The 18,381-nt window shown below is 45.3% G+C and overlaps 3 protein-coding genes across 7 annotated transcripts; 1 reads left to right on the top strand and 2 right to left on the bottom strand.

The window, feature by feature from the left end:
* Positions 1–79: 79 nt before the first annotated feature.
* On the bottom strand, positions 80–6,635 carry ccdc125 (coiled-coil domain containing 125). 3 transcript variants are annotated; one of them, XM_029135399.3, is made up of 12 exons: positions 6,447–6,635; positions 5,628–5,835; positions 5,494–5,552; positions 5,337–5,423; positions 4,867–4,944; positions 3,712–3,797; positions 3,552–3,634; positions 3,357–3,469; positions 3,002–3,106; positions 2,633–2,783; positions 2,166–2,284; positions 80–2,094 (listed from the first exon to the last, which is right to left on the bottom strand). In XM_029135399.3, the coding sequence occupies exons 2-12, from the start codon at positions 5,833–5,835 to the stop codon at positions 1,801–1,803; spliced, it is 1,383 nt and encodes a 460-aa protein (XP_028991232.1). In that variant the 5' UTR covers positions 6,447–6,635; the 3' UTR covers positions 80–1,800. The 3 variants fall into 3 exon arrangements, with proteins under 3 accessions (XP_028991232.1, XP_028991231.1, XP_028991233.1); XM_029135398.3 differs by lacking the exon at positions 6,447–6,635 and having other exon boundaries at positions 5,628–6,437; XM_029135400.3 differs by lacking the exons at positions 3,002–3,106; positions 6,447–6,635 and having other exon boundaries at positions 5,628–6,439.
* Positions 6,636–6,801: 166 nt separating this feature from the next.
* On the bottom strand, positions 6,802–14,147 carry rad17 (RAD17 checkpoint clamp loader component). Of its 2 annotated transcripts, none has more exons than XM_029134917.3 (17): positions 13,966–14,147; positions 13,656–13,754; positions 12,450–12,650; positions 12,019–12,093; positions 11,763–11,901; positions 11,537–11,673; positions 11,121–11,173; positions 10,864–10,989; positions 10,062–10,131; positions 9,868–9,979; positions 9,497–9,697; positions 9,132–9,226; positions 8,898–9,044; positions 8,492–8,620; positions 8,116–8,236; positions 7,941–7,998; positions 6,802–7,496 (listed from the first exon to the last, which is right to left on the bottom strand). In XM_029134917.3, exons 2-17 carry the CDS (start codon positions 13,695–13,697, stop codon positions 7,307–7,309), a joined length of 1,896 nt encoding a protein of 631 aa, XP_028990750.1. In that variant the 5' UTR covers positions 13,698–13,754; positions 13,966–14,147; the 3' UTR covers positions 6,802–7,306. The 2 variants fall into 2 exon arrangements, with proteins under 2 accessions (XP_028990750.1, XP_028990751.1); XM_029134918.3 differs by having other exon boundaries at positions 6,802–7,493; positions 13,966–14,146.
* On the top strand, positions 14,000–16,839 carry ak6 (adenylate kinase 6). 2 transcript variants are annotated; one of them, XM_029134920.2, is made up of 6 exons: positions 14,000–14,018; positions 14,399–14,470; positions 15,115–15,207; positions 15,347–15,405; positions 15,593–15,738; positions 16,254–16,839. In XM_029134920.2, exons 2-6 carry the CDS (start codon positions 14,434–14,436, stop codon positions 16,441–16,443), a joined length of 525 nt encoding a protein of 174 aa, XP_028990753.1. In that variant the 5' UTR covers positions 14,000–14,018; positions 14,399–14,433; the 3' UTR covers positions 16,444–16,839. The 2 variants fall into 2 exon arrangements, with proteins under 2 accessions (XP_028990753.1, XP_028990752.1); XM_029134919.3 differs by lacking the exon at positions 14,000–14,018 and adding an exon at positions 14,163–14,298.
* The last annotated feature ends 1,542 nt before the right edge of the window (positions 16,840–18,381 follow it).

Genomic DNA, 18,381 nt, shown 5'->3' with positions numbered 1-18,381 from the left:
AATTATTATCTCTCAGTGTTTGTAAATACTTGTAATAATTATATTCTCATTTGGTTGAAATAATTAAAAACAACGAATATTTGTGTTGTACAAAATTAATTTAATTTTCAAAATTCACAATAGTTATGTTCATGTATACGTGGAGCATCTTAAAGCAGGCACATTATAAAATAGTCAGAAAATTCTAATTCAAATTTTATGGAAATGATATTATTGTTTCTTGCGACATTACTTGTTATTAATTACATTTGACAAATTAGGCGTTTCTGTTGATTTTTTTTTTTGACCAAAACTATTTCCCACAACATTTTGTTTCAGGCATAAAGTGTCCGTGAACATCTGTCTGTGCAAATGTGCAATAAGCAAACGTAATTATGAAAAAGCTGCCGCAGATGTGCTGCAGGAGCGCGACGCTGGTGCAGAGGATTCCTCGACGACCGAACGTTCGTGGGATCTTCAGGCCACACGCGACGGTGACACTTAGAAATAATTCACACATGTAGGAATGAAAGAGTCCGAGAGCAGAGCGTCTTTTCCGGGCGATCCATGACGCTCGCGGGCCGCTGCCTGGCTTCTGGGCTCACATTAGAAAGTGGTCTTAATCCCCGCTTTTCAATGTTACTAGTGTGTGTTCCATTGGCTGATTCTGGCAGATGTCGATCCTTTCAGCGCTGTTAGACCGCGCTCGTCGGTGAACAGTGAACCTCAATCTGGGTCACAGCCCAGTTTTGATTTTCTCTCCGTAGTAGAAATTCATTTAAAAACAGACAATCTATAAATGAAAACTTGCGAAAATTATATTTTAAAATATTAATAAATACTTGATGTTTAATACAATTTCTTAATTTTTTTTTTACATTTTCCGACAATATCCGACCCAGCCCGTATTAATTTCTCTCTGACGCAACCGACAATGCGCTCATTTGTTGCACGAATTAGAATAAAATCAGAAAACGAAAAATATCACAAATTGTTCCAAATTTATTTCCTCTTATTTATCGTATGACTTTAGTTCATACTCGCCAGGTCACGGCTTGTCTCTAACGCGCATTCACTCGTATTCACGCGCGCCAGTCCGAGTCTCGTGCGCCCTGTTCACACTGTTCCACGGCATCGGCCTGCAGTGAACAGGCCGGAGAGCGCATCGTCTCAGCGTCGGTCCTTCATCCACGCGTCTCACACGACGACTGTCCTCCGTCCTCACGGCGCCGCGTCCACGCGGCCGACTCACAGTAAATCCTGAAGCAGGACGGGACGGACGCCCTGAGGACCCGGACCCGGACCCGGCCCCACCTCCAGCCCCGCACGACAACAAACTAGAGAAAAGGCGCTTGCTGTGAACCAATGCGGCGAAAACACGGTGTTAAATAAACACAATGACTTTGTTGGCGTGTCAGGACGGTCACATGGTGGCCGGCGGCGTCAGCGCTGACGGCCCGACGGCCGGAGGTCGGCGGTGGAGCTGCAGCGCCCTCTGCTGGACGCGCGCTCGCATTGCAGGGAGCTCGGCGACAGGTCGGGCAAATATCGTATAATAATTATAATATCGATATGTAAATATCGAGTTGAAATGTCACAGTTGATTCACATTACTTTGTTTGGAATACACAAATAATTTACTTAAATAGAAGTACAGCAGGCTACTCTGTTGAGAATATTAATAATAATCATACACACTGAATAATGTGTCCATTATCTGTGCACCATTCCATTGTTTTGTGCATCTGTAAAATGATTACGGATGTGGACTTCCTGTTCCAGTCTGTGTTCCTTGGTTTTGTCTGCTACTTCCTGTGTGGATCAGGACTCGTGGCTCTCCTGACAACACGGGGTCTGGCCGGCGGCCCGTGATCTGTCTGAAGGCTCGTGTTGTGGCTGAAGCTGTGGATGTGGCAGCTCGGTGTGCTGCCGTGCAGGTGGACCGGCTGCTGACAGGCTTCGGGGCTGTGTCGCGCCGTGCGGCGGCTCTGGCAGGAGGCTGGACGGCCGCTGATGGGACTCCAGGTGCAGCTGCCTCTGCAGCTGCTCTGCGCTGCGGGCCAGCATGATGCTAACCTTCCTCTGGTGAGCCAAGGCTTCCTCCTTGTCATTGAGCTGGAGAGGAAGCACGCTGTTAGTAACTAGGGACGAATAACGATCTGGAGAAACAGACTTCAGCCACGAACCAAGTCCAGCAGTCTGTCGAGAGTCACTAAAAGATCGGCCGACATGTTGACGTCCAGACTGGACGGCAGCAGCGCCCTCAGCCTCTGGCCCACGCTCATGGAAGGACTCCTGTTGAGCCCTGGACCAATAAGACAAGCAAACGTCCATTTAACAAAATACCAGGAAAGATCAAATCCACCCAAACTCATGTTTACCTTCTTTTGTACTTCACTGACATGTTTCTGCAATTCAAATTAAAGAGCAAATGTGAATATGTTAATATACTGTATGATGATAAATGTCAACTAGATTTCTGGTTCTGATAAGCTCGTGTTTGATGCCGTGGTTCTAGGGAGTAACGCAGAGCAGCACATCAGTCAACACCTGTGTCCTGCACTAACATCAAACCGCCCCAGCAGCGCATGGTGTGGCTGTGTTTGTCACGGACACACGGTGGCATCAGCAGTCTGTTCCTGAGCACACTCACCGTCGCCTTTGCCCTGATGACACTTGAGCGCGTTGGCCTCAGCCAGCAGCAGGAGGTGCTCACTCCGCTTCTTCAGCTGCTGCTCGAACGCGATGCGGAACGCGTCCGCCACCGTCAGGGCCTCCTCTCTCCTCAGACGCTGCGCATCCAGCTGGATCACACACACGTACGGCGTCTCAGCATCCGTTTATGGCTCTACATGATGCACCTCCAGCCAATAATCAGCGGCTCCAGTTCCCACCCCATGACCCTCCTGCCCAGCTGATCCTCCACCACCATGTGATCATGTAACTGTTGCCTGACTGCCACACTTTAGCTAGCCCTGGCGCTCAAAGGGTCGGTTAGAAATAAAAACACCAGCTACGTCACCTCCTGCTGCAGCTGGATGAGCTGCTTTCTGCTGGCAGCTGCTGTGTGACTGCATGGACAGGCGTCAGCAGCACCAGGACACTGGCAGGCCCCCAGCACAGCCAGCTGTGGCAAACACACATCAGACCAGCGTCAGCGTCTACAAACCCCTCTCAGCGCCTCCCAGAAACCAGCTCTAACTACAACTCCACTGACTGTGATGCCTGAGGTCAGGAAACCTCCCAGTCAGTGGCGCTAGATTTTATAATTGTATTTCAGAACAGAATGTTGGACGTGCTGAAGGCTGTGAATAGCGGTTGCTTGGCTGCGTGCGGGCGCTGCCACCGTGGTGCTGCAGTCTCCACTCATGACCCACCTCCAGGACGCTGGCGTCCCTGTCGGGGCCCGACGGGGGGGCGGTGCCCTGGTAAAGCCTCCGCTCCTTCACGCTCAGCATGGACAGCAGCTCCTGGCTCTGCCGGCGCTGCGCTGCACACACATGGTCAGAGAGCATGGCTGCCAGCTGTGGATCCGGCTCACCGCACAGCGGGCTCCATCACTGAGCATTTACCTGCGTTTTCTGCCCGGAGCTGCAGCGTCTCCTGCTCTCTCTCCTTCAGGCTGTCGCTCAGACTCTTGTTCTCACTCAGGATTCTGATGAGAGTGATAACAAGGGTAAGTTACCACCCAGTGTGTGGAGACAGCGCCGTGAGCGGGAGGACAGAACCCACCTGCTGTACTTCTGCTCCCAGGTCTGATCCGACCTCTTCATCTGGACCTGCTTGAAGCTGATCTCCCACTGCAGACTGTTCACTTCCTGGTTCATGAGAAGAACATTTCATTTGCTTCAGGTGAAGGATGGATCAACATAAGCTACAAAATTACATTTTCAGGTTAATAAATCTGCTTCTGCCTCAATTCAAGGGATGAGCACTGTTTGGCCGTCCCGTCTAAAGCCTGCTGCTGCTGTGTTACAGTCACTGATAGAAAAGAATCAACAGCAGTTTCTGCCTTTAGCGCAAACACAGACTTCCTTAACAACATTAAACAGCTAGAATAATGTCATAATTATCTTAATATTAATAATGTGAATATATGAGGAAGTGCATATAATTCATATATATATATACAATACAGACCGAAGTTTTTGGTGCATTATACCTCGTGCTTGGATTTGATTTCATTTAATTTGCTATTTAAAACACTGACATATTTCTTACAGGTAAACAGCTAAAGTCAAATGAACTGAAGCTATGGTAAAAATGAACTGAATGTACAAATGCACGTGTTTCTTGCACACCTGTGTGGGAAGCCTTGGAAAATTCTGACCTAAAGCTACTTTTATTCAACCAAAAAGATTTTTTGACTGAAAATGACACAGGCATCTCCCCAAAGATAATAAGACGACAATAAGAGGCATTGGCAGAATGTTAACGACTTGTCCGCTAACCACATGTTCACCACTTGTGGTGCTGAAATGTCCACTGGTGCTGAAGGCCAAGCTTCTCTGCCTCACGCTGCCGTTGAGGAGGCTGATGTGTTGCTCCTATTTACTGTGATTAGGCTCCTGGTTCTTAGGGTTGAAGGTCTCATCATTGTGGCCAATCAATTCCATTTTTGTTTCATTTCACCATAAAAAGGAAGACCTTTTTCTTTGTCCTGTTCAGCAGTTTCCACAATGATGCCTCTTGTACATCATCTTATTAACGTTTGGAAGAAGCCTGTGTCATTTCCAGTCAAACCTTGCGGTTGAATGAAGGTAGTTTGAATGAAAGTAAATCAGAGTCTTCCAGGGCCTGACTGTACATGCGTCTAACTCAAAGAGTGTTGAGGTCTCGCTGACGGGAGCACAGCTTCACTTGCAGCCTGTGTGTTACCAGCATTACCTTCTCCAGCTCTTTGGCCCGCTCCTCGCTTTTCTGCAGCAGACTTTTAGTGTGACCCGTGGCTTTGTCCAGGATGGCCTGTGACAGGAGCAGAGCACAGTCAGCTGCTCAACTCATTAAGGCAACAGTTCCAACACGTCAAAGACCAGGCCACAAACAGGTCCTGGAGGGATGAGCCTGATCACTGACCCACATCAGGGCAAAGCAGTGAGAGGGTGAGAGGCCCAGACAGCCACACAATTCAATGTGGGATTTTGGGCAGACTTTAGTTTAAACGAGGCAAAAGGCTGGAATGAGGCCTTCCCCTCCCTGTCCCGCCCTCATTACATCCTCTAGTCAATCAAGTCCCACTTCTTTGTTAGGTATTTCACTGAGCTGAGGAAACACAAGGCAAACTGTGACAGACGTCAGCTCCAGACTGAAGCCACGGACACTGAGTGTTAAAGGACGGGACCTGTGGTGACCCTTACCTTCCCCTGTAGGATCTTCAGGGCTTCGTACTTGCCCTCCAGGTAACGATGAGCCACGTCCAGCTCGCAGCACAGCGCGTCTATCACCTGCCAACACAGCATCGTCACATGCGTGTGCCGCCGTGGACGCTGCCTTCACCTGCAGCCATGCTCTCACCTCACTTGCTGCCTTCAGCCGGTCCTTCAGTTCATCTTTAGAGAGGTCCAGCAAGGAGCCTGTTGGTTCACACGGAGCGTCCTTACAGCTGCACACGTGTCATTGCTAATGATGTACACACAGCTGTTTCCTACCACAGCATGGCGCCGTCCAGCGAGCTCTCTGCTCCTCTGTGATCTTCAGCCCGGGGATCGAGGCTGCGTCCTCGGCTCCAGGAAGCTGAGGCTCTGAGCTTCTCCTCGCACTTTGGCTCTTCTTCCGTGTGGAGCTGGGTGCTTTTTTGCCCCCCATCCCGTCTCCCAGGTCTCCATCCACCATGTCATCGTCACCGAGCCCCTGCATCTGCATCAGGTCAAGCCTAAACCTGTCACTACTAATTGGGTCTTTATTTACTGCTTCAGACACCATTCATATTACATTACTACATGTCTCATGTAATAAACTTGGTACAAAGATGATGAATTAAAACCTAAGCTAGGAATATTCACCTGAACCAGATGTGAATCAGTTATCACTGTTGCTGTCAGGTTAGAGTCACACAAACACACTTCTGAAAATCACACATCAGGGGACTCATAAATCAGTCAGAAATGCTGCTCTGCCTTTGGAGCATTGGAATGAATCCAGCCAAATATTAAGACATCTGGTAAAAAGACATGATATTGACCCAAAGGAGGTATTGATTTTACGTTTGACTTTAGATAGTTTGGATCTGTGTTCACTTTGACAAAAAGCCGTGACAATAACAAAAAAGCTGCTGACTTTCTTCTTCCTGGACGTGCAGACCGATTTCATTATTAGGTTCCATATGGGTTCTATGGACACGATCTAAAAACATCTAATGTGGCACATTTTAAAATATGACTCTGGGTAAAATACATTGAACCCAATGTACGTTCTGTGTCTGGAACGTTTGTGGAACAGGTAGAACACTGAACTAATAACAGCATTACCTTTACAGGCTCGTGCTTGTTATCGTTAACTTCTGTCCTCAGGAAATAAACGCTGTACTCGCCGCTGCTCCGTCGTAGTCGCGCACAGACGATGAAGAGTGAGCAGCTGAACTCTGACTAAAACACCGTCAACGCGTTCGCTCCGTTCACAGAAGCCGCCGCGTTCTGTCCTACGGCGCGCGGAGCCAACGGCTCACTTCCGCTCAGTACTTTCACAATAAACCTCGTGCACGTACGAGTAAAAGCAACTCATTTCCTGAGAACAGAAGTTTAGTGACGCCGTAATAAACTATTCTGATGTATTACATTTAGCCTATGACAGAGGGTGTGTGACAATATAAAGCCCAGTCAAACGTCTTACAAAAACAACCTTTATTTGTCATATGCGAAAAGCGTCACTGCCGCTGCCCACGTCTGGACTTTATGCTGAAGGTGCTTCCTTGCAGCAGACACAATGCCTCACCATCACCACACACACAACTCCACACAACCTGTTGAGTAAATATTGGATGAAGGGGTGTGGGGCCACGATAACGTCCAAGTCATCGGAGTTCACATATTCATAATCCAACAAGTGATCCCTCAATGAGCATTTAATGCAATAATAAAGAGAAACGGAAAAGGTCTGTCAGTTACAAACTGGACTTAACAAACTGAACAGCAGAAACAAACAAGCGCTGTAAAATAAATACTAACAATACTCAACTACAAGACAATAAACCTGTGTGAAAAATGATCACATCCTGAAGACACAAAACTCCTGGTAACACCAGAAGTACTATCACAGTCATTAACATACTTAGGAGGTAAACTAAAGCAGAACCCATTTTAATCAGGCCCGTGTCAGTGTGAGCTGAGTGTCAGTCACTGTCATATTCCTCTATGAGCAGGTCCTCCTCCTCCAGCAGGTTCTGACTTGTTGTGGGTTGGGGCTGACTGGCTGGCAGACCCTCCTCAGCGCCATCCTGAACCTCCCTTTTCTCCGCCTTTTCCTCTTCCTCCTCCAGCTGACCTGGCTCTCTGTCCGTGAGGGCCTCCAGCTTTAATCTGCTTTAAACACAGGCACACATCAACGAGACTGACTTCCTTCTGTTTGACAGAAGTCCACCTGATCTAGTCTTAGTAACAGGACTTATATTCATAGACATTTCACGTCATATGTTCAACAAAGAAGGTACAAGCATTCACCTTGACATGAGATATGACACAGACACGTGGACCATGCAGGTGTTTGTGCTTAAGAAACACTACACCTCTATCTCCTACACTGCAATCATGATATTGTTTATATGACACTTGTATAAGAATGAGTGATGTAGTCAATGGAGCTGTCTGGATGGTGGTAAAACAATTTGACTCAGAAGAAAAATGTCCAGATACTTCCACTCAATTTCCAGTTCACATGAAAGCATTGGCTGTTGTTTATAAAGCAAGTTAGGTCACTGGAATCAGATGCATTGTGGGAAGCTACGTTAAAAAACATGTGCACGGTACCTTGCTGGAAACCGCCTCAGGGACAGCTGACCCACGTCCTGGATGAACGCTATCTGAGCTGAGAGACACAATGTAGCACACAAACACGCTGATTATCGCAGGCTCGGCCATAACAAATAATACACAAGATCAGAGGATCTAAAACAAGCACAGGATTTGAACGTATGCTTGTTACCTTGGTTCCTCATTGGGTTGGTGAGTTTAGCCAGGTAAGGCAGCAGTTCAGTCTGGAGGCTCACTGGTGTCAGACAGAAGCTTGTGAACAAGGCCTGGGCAGTCAGGCAGTTCTCCCGGTGCTTCGAAGAACAGCATCACATTAAGGTCTACACTTACAGTACACACTAGAATTAGATGAGCTGAACTACAGCACTGCCCGCTGTCTGATCTGACCCATCTGTAATGCAGTAAAACTGAGCAGACAAGTTTAATGTGTTGGATCATCAGTGAAATGAAGACACCGTAAACCAGAGAGCAGAGTTGACTGTTAACTGTAAGAACCCAATTTAAGGAGACCTACAATATGTGGGAGCAGCAGCTCCATGGTGTCTGACCTTCTTGTTGACTAGAAACCAGCTGGGCTTGTGCAGCGGTCTGAAACCCACAGAAACCTGTTGGCGGTTGGCGTGAAGGAGCCCCCTGGCAGCCACCGAAGAGCCGTACTCCCCCATGATGCTGCGAGACTGGAAACAGCACAGGATACGGTTGGTGGTTCATCTCTGACTGACTACAGTGTTGCAGTAAAGAAACCTGAAACTCTACAACTTGCAGTCGTACTTAATACAAAAAAGGAATTTTCTTGTTAAAGGTCTGTCTCTGTATTTAAAGCATTTAGATGTTTTTTCATTGTTTTACTTTCAGAGATTGTAGAGATTCTAAATATGGTAATTACAGAGAGATCTGATGAAAGGCTGAAGGACTGGAGGCCTGTTCTAACGATCTGTGAAGGGAAAAACTGACCGTCCAATCAGCCGTAAGCAGGTCAGCATCAGACAGATACTCGCTGGCTCGCTCCACATCCTCCACCTCAGAGAAGAAGTCTAAGAAGTTCTGGTGGAGGTACAGGTTGAAGAATTCCCCGGGCAAGTGTGACCGTTCAACAATTACCTGAAGACAGACACAAACGGAGTTCTAAGTGTTCTGAAAAGAAGCGACGTGTTACTTGACTGTGATACACAAAAAGGCTTCTTCTACCTCAGGGTCTACTAACAGTGCTTCTCTATGGTGATGACGGAGGTGAGGTGGTAGACCAGGACCAGGGGCAGCATCAACACCTTCACAGTCTCCTCCTGTTGAGAGAAAAACAAAATGATTCATCACACAACTGTACAGAGCTAAAAGCAAAAAATGGCTTAAATATCTTCATGTAGCTGAGATTACGGCTGTTGTAAATATGATTCTCTCATGTTAGAATGGGTTCAGGACAATAATGGAGAGACATCTACGTATCAGAACATATGATACATGAAACCTGCCAGTAAGATCAATTCACCGCTCTTTGTTTATTTTCCTACAAAGAGCAAAGCAGCCAAAAGGTTTGTGCGGGACGTGGGACTTGCGTTTACAGTGCAGGATCTTCCCCAGTGCTCTGAACAGGAACAGGGAGGCGTCTTTCCCTCCGATCGCCTGCTCCTCATCCTGCTCCTTTAACGCCTTCGTTTTCTTCTTCCTCTGGTTTGTTTTGGAAACTGCTTTGCCCAGTGATGAAGATGATGGTCGGTCCTTCTTCATCCTCCACAACCCCTTCTCCAATGATGTGTCTGGAAAGTTACAATATAAAAATGTTTCTTGAGGTCAAGCCATGACAAAGGAAACAGTGTTTATTCTACAAAGGCCTTGAGGTCATAAAAATCAAAAGGGATTCATACTATATTTCGTGCATGTTGCTGCTCATCTGCTGTGGTGTGTGATGTGCAGCTTTACCACTGACCTGGAAAGGAGGAGAACTGGAGGCTGTTGATAGCACTGCGAATATCTCCCGAGCTCCCTGTACACAGCGCCTCCAACATGGCCTGGTCTGGTAAGCACATCCTCCCACAGCTCTGCTCACATAAGAAAACTCACTGCAGAAAACACATACAGCTGGAAACGCAGTGGATCATCATCTGCAAAGCTGGGACTCACCTTTCCTGCCTCCTGGCTGGAAATGCGGGTCAGAACCTTCATCATTGTGGTTGGAGCCACTGGGTTAAAGCTGAAAACAGAGAGCACACCAAACGTTAAGGGGATCTACAGAGGTTTGCTGGATGTGATTAAGATAAACTATAAGCTAGTCAGCACAAGGGCCTCAACATTAAGACTACATTACAATACGATTACATACCCTGATGGCTAGTCAAGCTGTGACCTTTTTATAGTGGAAGCTGTGTGTGTTTGCTACAGTTGTAGTTTTCTGTTGCTCATCAATCAGTCAAGCATGGCCTGGAGTGTGAAGTCGCTTCTGTGGTCTGCTTAAGCTAGATCCACTGCTCTAGAACACGAAGGGGGTGCCACAACCCTGGTAGCACAGCAAGGTTGCTGTAGGGAGTGGGGCAACTGGTGCCCAGCTGACTGTGAGAGGGGTCATAGCTACTGCAAGTCACCTTAATCAGACTGTCTCTAGCACTGCTGTCTGACATAGAGTGTGACTGTGGGGTCCATTAAAGAGCTCAGACACAAACATGTTCCCCTGTCTGAAGCAATGTCTTCTGCTAATGACACAGCAAAATCCTAGACATCAGTGAGGTGTGTCCACATGTTCAGCATGTGTAGTGTGTGTATATGCGTCGTTTCATTTACTTAGTGAATGTGGTCATGAATACACACTTAGAGCCATTCCTCACTGTGCCACAGATGAAACTGAACTGATCTGAATGGCTCTCTGGGTGGAGGTGAGTTTCTATTGAGCTACTTTCTGTCTCATGCAGCAGTGAGCATGTTTCAGAACCTGATGTTGCTGATGTCCAGCTCTTCTTGGATGTCTCGTGGAAAAAGAGCACGTGAGCTGCTGTCTCCACTAGTACTGTCAGACACTATAAATACCAGAGGACACCGACTTGTCTTCACAAAACGCCTGGAGGACACAGGAGGACACAGTATCAGTAGGCGTCACAACACGGAAATGAGCAGCTGTTTCATGTGAGCAAGTTAAGTCTCCTGTGTGAAGCATTAACAGAAGGTGAGGAGCATCCAATGAGCTCTTACCTCAGGTTACTGTGAAGGTTGCCAGGCTGCCTGTAGAACTGGTTTGGAAAGTCCTGAAGAAGAGGCAACGTGTCAACGTTCTAAGCAGACATTAATCAGCATAACGAGTCCCACAGGTACAGGTTCACAGTGAGTTTATCCAACAGTTTAAAATGTTCAATTATCTACTGCGTCTGCAAATGAAGCTAAGCAATGATTTGTTTTCATGTATCACCCAGAACAAATATTACATTAAAAGTCGAATGTTAGGATAGAAAATCTGGAGCTCAAAGATGCAAAAGAGACAGTTAATCGATTTCAAGCTCTGAACCAAAGCATCGGTGTGACAACAGTTCACAGTCACTATAATGTATACTACACTATGTACTGCACTACTAGCACTGGGGGTCAAATGCAGTTGAACCCATAGTTCATACCTCCACCAGTATGAGCTTCCTCTCTGCAGCCCCTCCATCAACTGACATCCTCAGACAATTGTACTTATTGGCCCTTAGAAGAAAGTCCTGGAACTGGGCTAACTGGGAGCTGCAGGAATAGTCCTTCATCCTCCAGTCTGACAGAACACAGAGCATTAGACTTTGTAGAATTAGAATTGTGCTGGTACTTTAGGGTAAAAACAGAAACTGTTACAGCTGCCCCCACCATGTTCACCACAGCTGTATGACTCCACGTTGACGGGGTTTGTCCACTCCTGGATCCTGAAGCCCAGCTCTCGACACAGAACCCGCACCGTAGCTGTCTTTCCACAGCCTGATGGTCCTGTCAGTAGCAAAACTCCACCCTGCAGTAGACAGAGAACCAGTTCATTCAAATGATAACAGATAGATTCTGTTCAGGGTAAATTAGTTTAGTTGATGGATTCATTATTAATAAGAATGAACATTTAGGCTTTAAATACCTTTGCTGAGTTTGTTTGAGCCCTTATCCAGTTCTCCACTTCTTCTATCTTCTTCTTGTGGACAGCGAGCTCCATCTATACAAATCGAAACTGTTAGTAGAGAGGAACTTTATCACATCAACACAAATAACAACCCTGCGGAAACTCACAGACCTACATCACTGCCCACATATAAAAAAGGCAGGAGTGGAAGAAAAGTTGCTCACAGATACATTTTGTGTTCTATTGTGTTCTCTCACTTAAGGCCCACTTTTCCCCCTACACTAGAGGTACAGAGATACTGGACCCAGAAATCTTCCTATCATGTTGTAATAACAAATTATAATCTGACCTGTGTCTCAGACACGCTGTTTGATATAAAACCAATTATAAAGGTCAAACTACACATATTCATGGATGGCAGAATGAATATCAGCATCAATGACACCAACCTGTGAGTGGGGGAAATATCTGTCCACCCAGGGTTCATCCTGGTCCACGTAAGGCAACTGACAGTCTGTGCTCTCAGCTTCACCTGTGCTCTTTCGTTGCCGTTTGGACTGAGGCTTAGAGCTGCCCTTCCTCCGTCCAGGCAATGAGGAGCTGTATGAGCTGCTGAAATCATTAAAAGATGGATCCACCCAACGATTTACCTATTGTAAATACAACCAAACAAACATTGAGATTTAGAAGATCCAAGTGAGGGAAACTGAAAACACAGGATAATTGTACAAAACTTTTAGAAGCTGCAGCTTCACTTTGTACAGTTTTAGACATAGTGACTCCTCCTCTGAACAGAGACCCAGAGCCTGAAGCACAGGACCCGACAACTAGAAATGTGACATGTGTCCTGCATAGCATGAAAGACAGTTTAATACTATATAAAAATGCTTTGTGCTGCTTCATCAGGAGAATAAAAGAAAGCCCAGGATTGTTTTCAGCTCTGTAGCCACTGACTAAAAGTCATAGTTGTGTTGAGTCTAGTGTCTCTTTAAATCCCAGCAGCAACAACTTTTTGAATTTCATTTGACAAAATATTCATCAGCATTATCAACAAATGACATAAAATCAATGATCAGATCCACCAGTTTTAGGTGTGCTGGTGGATTAGATGCTTTTCCTCCATAGATCAGATGGTGTTAACTTCAATAATTAAGTCCTCTGATCTTCTGCTTGTCTACTCAAAAACGTTCTACCTTTAATCAGCGCATTCATATTAAATCAAATCAACCAATCCCTGCTAACAGCCTACGTACCACCGGCTGTAAGGTGGCTGTGTTCAAACCTTTATTGAAAAGACCTACTGGATTCTGGAGAACTAGCTGACTATGGGCAAATAATTCAAAATGCTGCAGCCAGAGTCTGACTGGACTCAGGAAGGGAGATCCCCTTCCTTTGTGATGAAGCTTCTAGTTGGAGGACCAGTCCAGCTCGGACATAAGGGTTGCTTTTAGATTTAGGGTTTAGTTTCAAACAGATCTCCCCCTAAGCCTGACTAACTTGAACACGTCTGGTTGTATTTGGGGAAGTGTATGTACAATATAGGTGACATCATCCAGAGGGTTCTACAGATATCTACAGAGGGTCAGTTATGTCAACCAGCAACCACCATTAATAGAGGCCTGTGCGTAAAGTTACTTTGTCTTGGTAACACTCACTTTGCTTGAAGCAGCTTTGTCTCCCAGAGGAAGCTTGTTCATCCTTCGCCGCGCTGTTTCACGTGGATGCCTCCGGGAAGGCGTGGAGAGCGCTGTTTGCTAACACACGGCACCAAAACACGGGCGGGTTCGGTCAAACGCAGCTGTGAAACTCATCGTCTTTGGCTCAACTTCTCCGCACACGTCAAACACATTACAATAGAAGCGTGGCATGGCGAATGAAACTACATAAGAACATATTTCTTATTCTTAAGAAGCTGAGTGGTGGGTTTGGCGTAATTCGGTAAACGTTGAGTCTCCGTTAACTTACTTTGCTCTATCATTTGAAATATGAGAGACTGCAGCGTGGTCGTTGATGTGACGGTAACTTCCTTTTTCCTAGTTAAATTGACGTGTTCATCTAATATGACGTAACATTAAAATTATTTGAAAAGACTTAACGGAGCCATAAAGTAAAATGAAGTTTACATATTAGAACTCCGGGAACTCCGAGTGCCGTAAACTGACTGTTCAGTGACGTTAAACTGCCGTAAAGCCTTGGAGCGTTGCAGCGTTAGTACAGTGTTGCGCTTCAGCGGCTTAGTTAGCTAAATAATAAGTACATAGACTGTGATTCCCATTTTGTCAGCTGTTTCTTTACCAGGTTTGTGCTTATCGGGTTGTGGAAACTTAATTGCGTGGAAATTAAACTTGTCTACATGAAAAGCGTGAAGTCTAAAAGGACTGTTCTGTTTTTCACCCAGCCGTCATCGACACACGTGCCGCCTGCTAGCTAGCTATGAAGATGAGGAAGCGACCAAACATACTGCTCACAGGTGATGGAACGTCAGGCGGCTCCAGCCTTGAAACAACTGTCCCTTATGCTTAAAAACTACTTGTACTAAGTAAAGGTTGTATTTGCTCAGGTTCTGTATCAAAGTACATTTACGCGATACTTGGACTTGAACCACATTTTCATTTACTTTACTATTATCGGACAGCAACAATATCTAATATCATCTGCTAATAAATTATGCTTTAATGTTGTATACAGCAAAGTAGATTTAGAGGGTGGCGTTACTCTCTTTATTCATTATACATCCCAAAAGTTCTATTTAGTGGAAATTGGACTTGCTTATTCTTTTTAAAGATGTTTCACAAGGCGTCTTTATTTCTGATTGATGGCCTTAAATATGCTGTATAACCTGCGGGGGAAGATGATACTCCATGAGATGTGCACCATAATCTGTCTAACTATATATGCAGCATAATGTTTTCTATTTGTACAGTAACTGATGTCAGATAGATGAAGCCATGAAACGTGTTTTACTCTTGTGAAGCCCCTGAAACTCCAGCTGGGATCATCATCATCATCAACCTTTTACTGATACAGACATCAATACATTTCCCCTTGTGTACTTAGGTTCTTTACTGAAATCCTAATCTTTAAAATTCCAAATGTCAATCCTCCCTCTTACAGGAACCCCTGGTGTTGGAAAGACCACACTGGGAAAGGAGCTCGCCCAACGCACAGGACTGACCTATGTCAACGTCGGCGAGTTGGCCCAGGAAGGTAAAACAAACTGACTGAAACACGTGTGTGACAGTATTGTTGCAGGTTTTTTGAGCCCTTTAGCTCTTTGTTCAGGCTTTGAGCGTTTGCTTAACAACATACTCTCCTGAAGCAGCTGATTCTGACTCTCCTTTCACAGGACAGCTCTATGAGGGCTATGATGAGGAGTACCAGTGCCCCATTTTGGATGAAGACAGAGTGAGTTAGAGTCGTATTGACACAAAAACCAGCGTGGTGCAGCCTTTACTTTCATAAAACTAACTGGTGCATTTACAATTTGGGAAGAGGTAAAAAAGAAATAATGGCTGAATTTTTCCTGTTATTTAGGGGCTTGGGAGCTGAGGCGTGTTTTTGAATAATAAACCAGAAATTCTGTGACTTGCAGGTGGTAGACGAGCTTGACGAGAAAATGATAGAAGGCGGAGTGATTGTTGACTATCACAGCTGTGACCTGTTTCCTGAACGATGGTTCCACATTGTGTTTGTCCTCCGCACAGATAACACTCAGCTGTACACACGCCTGGAGGGCAGGTAACCTGTTTCCACTTCTTCATGAACATGATCACTAGTGTGTAGTGTAGAGCCAGCAACAATGCACTAATAAATCCTTGAGCTACTTGTGAAAACAGATCCACCGGCAGCAGCAGAACGGCTGCGTTCTAACTTTTAGATCAGAGCATTCAATATAAAAAAAAGACAATGTTAGTCTGCAAGTTATAAAAACAAGCACTTGAGAAGAAATCATGCTATGTACCCATCATGTGAAGACGCGTTAGTCTAAAATATGAGGACATGTTCTTAGTGGTTGTCACTTCTGCCTCACAGCCAGAAGGAGTCTCTGGAGTTTACTTGTTCTTCGGTGTCTACATGGGTTCTCTCCCACTGTCCACAGCCCAATGTATTAATAAGTGTACATCATCATCCTCCCTGCATCAGTCAGCTAATAATGAGAGTTGGTGCACGTCATCACTGTTTACCTGGTGTTTGACACCGCATGTTCGCTCCTGGTTGCTAAAGATGGTGTCTGTTCTCACTGTGCTACACAGAGGATACACAGGGAAGAAGCTGCAGGACAATGTGCAGTGTGAGATCTTCCAGACCATCTATGAGGAGGCCATGGAGGCCTACAGTGAGGAGATCGTCCATCAACTACCCAGCAACAGCCCTGAGGACCTGGAGAGCAACTTAGAGCAGATAGTTCAGTGGACTGAACAATGGATGAAGGACCATAATTAGTGGCTGAACTCCACCTGCTTGGTTGTCCTGGTGCAAATCGCTATAGTTGAAACTGCTAGAACATCTACATTGTCTCCCAAGACAAGAAGTTCACACTTTTTTTCAGTGGCCCAGGTTATGGTGGTTACTGTCAGAAAGTCCAAGTTTGGGGCAGAGGAAGTATGTTCTTAAAACACAAAGGCAGATGTTGGGAGAGCTTGATTATTCATTGCAAGGTCATGTCAGAGTTTTATTTAAACTCATTCAGATTATGGTATTTTTGATAAAAAAACAAGGATCACAGAATAATAGTATATCAAGCATGTCATAGTGTTCACTGGCATCTAAGTTAAAATATTACATCTCACTGAAAACAGACATTTGTCAAATTGTAATAAAGAACTGTTCTGATTGTTACGGTGTTCCGTAGAAAATGAAGTGAAATTACACAGTGCAGTTCAAGAACACCACCATTCAAGGACTGGAACTTATTATTGAAATAGTCCTAACATGTTTCAGTAAAAGCCAGACTGAATGGTTTATAGCCTCAGGTCTAGCTGAGTGTCATGAGCCCATCTGTCATTTCTTCAGCGCTTTAAAACAGATTGAGACAAACCTCATATCCTCAGCCTATGGTGACAACCACATATGTAGCAGCTGCTACCAATGACACACTGTTTTTATTATAGCACAGTATAATAGCATTTTGCTAGTGTGTGGTTTACACACGGAACCTGGCAGGTTGTCCATAAACCTTTAATCTGGCAACAGAGACACATGAACAAAAGCCACACCTGTCAGCACCGCTACCTGCGAAGATGCGCCCAGGAAAGCTGTTCTTCTGAGATTAGCCATACCTGTTTCTAAAACAGAGTTTGTTTTTTGTCCAGGAATGAATCAACTTAGACGGGTCCTATGTGACACGTAAGCGTTTCACAACAAATAACAGCTTATAACAGTAAATTAATGGACAGGCTTAAGGGGGGAAAGTGACAAATATTCAGAAAAGAGGCTTTTGGAGTGGGTTTGGGAGAAGGGGTGGGGATGGGCAAGGAGCTTGGGAGTGGGCGAGAGGGAGGGAGGGAGGGAGGGTGGATTTAGACCTAGGGAGGAGGAAAAAGGAGAGCGAGAATGTCAATATGGATGAAGAGTTTCGAAACGCAGTGGAGACAAGATATAAGGATTTTGATTTAGTGTTTACTGGTGGGTTTAAAGATTCAAAATCAGGAAGATCTGGTGCAGGGGTTGTGAATAGATTAAGGATGGAAATAGGTGTCAGAACCTCCGACCATCTGAATGTTTTTGTAGTGTTGTTATAGAGTCGTTTGCGATGCTGATGGCACTAAAATGGGTGGAAAGAAATAGGAGTGATAAAATACTTATTTGCAGTGACTCGATGGCAGCACTTGAAGTTATTAGTAGCAAAAAAGTCAAGATTTCATCAGCATTTGTTGCATCAGGTTTTGAAGTTACTATCTGGGAGTAGTGGGAGGGGGTCGTGCTGCTGCTGGTTCCAGGCCATGAGTGGATGGATAAGGTGGCGAGGAAAGCAATTGAGAAGGGGGAAATTAAAGGAGACATTAAGTTGTCAAAAGTAGAGGAAAAGTGCATAATGTGGATGGAGATCCTGCTAAACAGCATGGAGGATCAGCTGGAGGGGACGGAGAGGTCAAGTTACGTTAAGTGGATTTAGAACTGGGCATATTTATTTAACCAGTATGCTGCATCTGATAGGGAACTGAACTGATATGTTCTGTGGGGAGGTGGAGAGAGTAGAGCACAATATTATGGAGTGTGGAAAATATAGGGAGAGGCTGATGATAAGAGATATGAAATAAGCTGTGTTGAAGAAAGTTAACTGGTGGTGGAGGCGAGGGAAGAGGTTTTAGTTCTCTGTTACGGTTTTACTATCAACTGGGTTAGTTAGTTAGTTAGTTAGTTAGTTAGTTAGTTAGTTAG

This window comes from Betta splendens, chromosome 19 (genome assembly GCF_900634795.4).
Source record: "Betta splendens chromosome 19, fBetSpl5.4, whole genome shotgun sequence".
Classification (NCBI taxonomy): Eukaryota; Metazoa; Chordata; class Actinopteri; order Anabantiformes; family Osphronemidae; genus Betta; species Betta splendens.
The sequence above is the reverse complement of the archived record's forward strand: the minus strand, read 5'-3'. Positions and strand labels throughout refer to the sequence as shown.